At 33.1% G+C, this 4,641-nt stretch overlaps 1 protein-coding gene across 1 annotated transcript in view; it reads right to left on the bottom strand.

The window, feature by feature from the left end:
• Positions 1 to 166: 166 nt before the first annotated feature.
• Positions 167 to 4,641, bottom strand: part of LOC108576241 — a 7,549-nt gene continuing 3,074 nt past the window's right edge. Inside the window, exons 2-10 of the mRNA XM_017939200.1 lie at positions 3,669 to 3,984; positions 3,375 to 3,552; positions 2,588 to 3,266; positions 2,053 to 2,306; positions 1,707 to 1,882; positions 1,405 to 1,639; positions 1,085 to 1,256; positions 659 to 887; positions 167 to 522 (exon numbers count right to left, since the gene is read on the bottom strand). Coding sequence (XP_017794689.1) covers positions 240 to 522; positions 659 to 887; positions 1,085 to 1,256; positions 1,405 to 1,639; positions 1,707 to 1,882; positions 2,053 to 2,306; positions 2,588 to 3,266; positions 3,375 to 3,552; positions 3,669 to 3,984 — 2,522 coding nt within the window. The 3' untranslated portion in view covers positions 167 to 239. The remainder of the gene's footprint in view (positions 523 to 658; positions 888 to 1,084; positions 1,257 to 1,404; positions 1,640 to 1,706; positions 1,883 to 2,052; positions 2,307 to 2,587; positions 3,267 to 3,374; positions 3,553 to 3,668; positions 3,985 to 4,641) is intronic.

Here is a 4,641-nt window from a genome sequence, read left to right as displayed (position 1 = left end):
CTAATAACCGTCAATAACACTACAGTTAGGTACTGATAATAATTTCAGAAAAATGTTTATACCAATTTTCAGTTGATATTTTCAATAGTATGAATCTTTGTAAAACAAAGACTGGAAGTATAATTAGAATTGACATATTCATTAATTCTTCTACATGATTCCCCTCCCTTGTTTTTGATCTAGAATTAATTATATTTCGGTTGTTACTGTTGTTACTTAACAACGTTAAATTTTATCATTTATTGCGGATAAAATTTTTCAAGTTCCTTCTTAATTGAAGCTATTAATGGTACTGCTGGATCTTCTAGTGGAAGTTGACAATCTGTAAGAATACGTCTTGTGTCTACATCTGGCAGATTAGGTCTATGAAATGGACCAGCGCTTAATGGTCTCGAGCTCCAACCACTACAAGGTTGAGATAATAAAGAATGTGCATTTTCTGCCATTCTTCCCTCTATATGTTTTCCTTGCAATAATGTACGAAATTGTGCCTTTGTTTCCGTTGATGGTGACGACATGGGACTGAAAATATAAGCAGAATCATATGTTGTAATATTTTCAACATATGTACAGCAAATCTGCTCAAAGGGAATTCTGTGTCAAAAAATACAAAAAAATTGATGTATTATTTTATACTTATACATATAAAAGAAAATACCTAGTATAAGCTGATCTTCCTTTAGTTTCCGAAAATATCGTGAGAACATCTTGTGCATTCGTTGCAGAAGTTGGTCGTGTTGTACACTGAATTTCAGATTTTAGATCTCTACTTCCAAAAAGACTAAATGAATCTTCAAGGAGTTCATGAAGTCTTCTTCTTGCTCTACCCACAGGTACAGATGGTACTGCATAAGTTGGATCAATATCTGTTCCTGGTGTTTCATTACCTTAAATTATGTCAAACAAATAACATTTTTAATGTTTTATTTGCCTAAATACATTATATATAAACTATTTTATATTATTTCATAAGCAACTTTAAATTTAAACTGTAAAACTGTGAAAAGTATAAAGACGATCATTGGATTTGAGAAGTAACATTGTAATGTTAAGAATATGTAATATTAAAAGAGAAAAATTATACCTTCGATGCATAAATTTTGCTTCCGAAGATTCCAAACTATAGGGCCTACTACTCCAGGATCTTTGGTAGCACTCGACGTTCGTGCAAAAAATTTATCATCACCTCTGTAGGCACTCGTGTGATCGTGCTCCCGCCTTACCAATTCTGGAGAATCTATATCCAAATGTTTGACCTAAATGAAACAAATATTTGTTTAAAAATCTGTTAAAAATAAATAACTGCGATAAATATATGTTACCTGTCTTACATTACATTTTTTTTTTTAAATAACAATATTTATCGCAAGAAATATTATATAGAAGTAAAAGAATTTGAGTCACCATAACTGGTTCCAGCACTTTAGAAAGTGGTTGAACACTCTTCAAGCTAGGAAATTGCTTGCAAGATGGCATAGAAAGGTAAGAATGCGGTGAAGCCGTAGCTTCTTCTTCGTGTCTCGTGTAATTATTTTCTAAAGAATTTAATGTTTCTAAATGGTCGACAATTACGTCCGCCGAATCAGATGTTCCAGGTGTATCGATAGCATTTGTTTGGAATATTCTTTCATGCACCAATCTACAAATAAACAACAGCAATTAAAAATATTTATCAATCAAAATTTCTAATGAACACTCTTTTGTACCTCGATTTGTTTGAAGGATGTTCCCATGAATTAGATTCTTGAGCTTTTCTTTCCTGCTCTTCGTCGTTGTTGCTCGAAACCTCATAAATTCCTGCCTCGAGACTATCGGGAGTTTCAAGAGAGACCGGAGTCCTCGATAAACTGCCAGGAGTATGTCTCTGACTGGTACCGTCAGTCTGCAATGAAGGAATGAATGTGCAAACGATCGATAAAACTACTTTGTAACACCTACAAGATGTTCTCACGATATTCCACCCTCAGAACACCCATCAAATTTCATCTCGATTTAACTGTACATGAATTTATGCCTTCCACAATAAGTAGTATAAATATCGAATAAATATACCTTGATTTCCATTTCTGATGTTGAAAAGGCGTTATCAAGGCTAGCATTTGCTTGTATATACTCCCGCTTCTTTTTTAAAATATTCTGGTTTGGTGGTGCAGCTACTGCACTGTGTGCTCTTTTCCTTTTTGCTGCAAGAATTAATCCTGCAAGCACCAATGCTAATAGAATAAAACCAGCACTTGCTGCACCTATTAGTAGCCACGCATCTCTTTTTCTTGAAAGCGCCAATGGTCGTGTTTCTTTCAAGTAAGCTATATACATATATATGTATAAAATATATATTTCTTTTTTAAATAGTTTGTGCTTAAAAATGTGATTATTATCGCTATTTAAAACTACTTGAACTTTAATCGTTACTCTCGTAGGTATTACGGATTACAATTTTAATTTTTAAAACAAAATTCTATCCAAGTTACAGATTTTTTTTAAATACCAAAAGGTAAAAATTACGAGAAGAAATAAATATTACGAAGTATTTTCTTTTATATGGAAACAGAAAAATTGACAAAGTGAAAGAAACATCAACATTTACGTTCACTTTGAATAAGAACTGGTGCACCAAGTTCCAATGCGACTTCCTGAGGTGACAAGAGAGCCATATCCCTGGCAGCTGTTTCAGCAGGTACAGGTTTTCCACCGAGGTGAACAGAGTAAATCAACTTCGTGGCACCACCTTCCATCACACTTGTATTTTGCATTTTAACTTGAATAATCTCCTCTTTGGAAGGATCCAGTAAGCGTAATTCTAAACGTTTGTTCGTATTTATATTTTCTGCATCGATATCACTTAATACTTGTTTTTGTGGTGTTGGATAATTGTCTGAGAGATTCTGAAAATTATGCACTGCAGAAGATAAATTAATGGATACATCATCATGCAAGTATTGTTGGCTCGTATAATCTGTGGTAGTTTCATTAAAATCCATTACTGCTGTTGTAGTAGATATATTTTGACTAGATGATTCTTCCTGTTCTTCAATAACATTCAATTTTTTTAATTGAAAATCGTCCATGTGAGTACGTTCATTGTGACTTTTAATATCATTGATATCAGATGTTGGAAGAAGAGTATTCCTAAACTTTGATAGTTGAAGCATTTTTACAGGTTTTAGTATTGTAGAAACTTGAGATTCCGAATTCGTTTCAACCCCTAATTTAGCCGATGATTTTGCCGAATTCTCAAATATTTTTTCTTGATTGGTGATCTCTGGCTGAAAGAATGTTTATAATTATATTCCACGTTTTATTCTATATTTACTTGTTTAGTTACAAACCTAAAATATGAATAATGATACAACATATCTTTCTACTAAATGTACCTTGCTTTTAACAAGTGCTCGTTCCCTGGCAATTCTTTGAAATCGTAAGTCTGTTGGTAAAAGACCAAGATGATGTTGTTGCTGCCTCGAAAATGCTGTTCGATATAGGCGAGCTAATTTTAATTCAATTTTAGGGGGTATAGCTTCACCTGCACGAAGAACTGTTAGCAACCAGTACCTAAAATGTAACAAATAAGGAAAACCATTAATTACAACAATTAAAGAATCTAGAAAAAAACAATTTATTTATTTTAAAAAATTCTACATACATATTATAATAATTTAAATACATACCTTGGTCCAGGATCTTCTCCAACAAGAACGCCAATATTTTGATCCGCATCATCGTCTAATCTAGGCGTGGGTTCGATGCATGTAGTACATTTTGGATCATTAGAATCAGTACCATGAGGAAATATTGGCTCGTGGTTGTCTTTATCATCGACAGGTGAATACAGTGTTACAGTATGATGAACCGTTCTGGTTTCATAAAACGTCAGGCCTTGATTCGGGTCTACCCATAGTGGCGCATCTTTAACATCGGTCCAAAAGAAGTCCTGAAGATGAACTCGACGTCCTGGCAGGTGTTCGATTAGAATAATTTCGTCCTCTAGAATAAAAAATAACTTACATCTAAATGATTTCCTTTCACAAATGACGATTTTAATACCTGTAAAGAAGATAAAAAATAATTTTTTAAATTAAAAAAAATAATTTCATTGACAATATATATTTTTAAGTATAATAATTCGACATTTTTGTGTACACTTAATTGTGAGAGAAGAATAGGGAAGTACAATCGTACTGATGCGTGGAAGCTTCACTTTTCTAGGAATTTATTAAACGTCGATAAGGACAATGACCTATGCAACCATGCAACATCAACATGACACAGGCAAACTTGATCATAAGCTTTGTTCAATGCCAAACACGCCTATGTATAGAACAAATGATTGAGTTTGGATAGGATTATCACGCTATCTCTTGCTTTCATTAAAACTGCACGCTGCTCGTGCACGAGACGACGAAAAATAGTACTTGAAGAATTATCGAACAATTATTACTTTATAAGAGAAAACACGGAAGTCACCGAGAGAGTATATTTCAAACTTTCCTCTGGCTTAGTATTTAATACAAATCACGCAATTTAATGCGTCTAAAAACTGAGAATATACTCTGGATAATTACGAGAGTGTGTATTTAAAAATTAAAATCTATTACATAGTGTTTTTATAGAAAAAGAAATTACTACATAAAACTAGTTGTA

The sequence above is a fragment of the Habropoda laboriosa genome, unplaced genomic scaffold, assembly GCF_001263275.1.
Source record: "Habropoda laboriosa isolate 0110345459 unplaced genomic scaffold, ASM126327v1 scaffold212, whole genome shotgun sequence".
NCBI classification, from domain to species: Eukaryota; Metazoa; Arthropoda; class Insecta; order Hymenoptera; family Apidae; genus Habropoda; species Habropoda laboriosa.
Note: the sequence above shows the minus strand (reverse complement) of the source record. Positions and strands in the feature narration are given on the sequence as shown.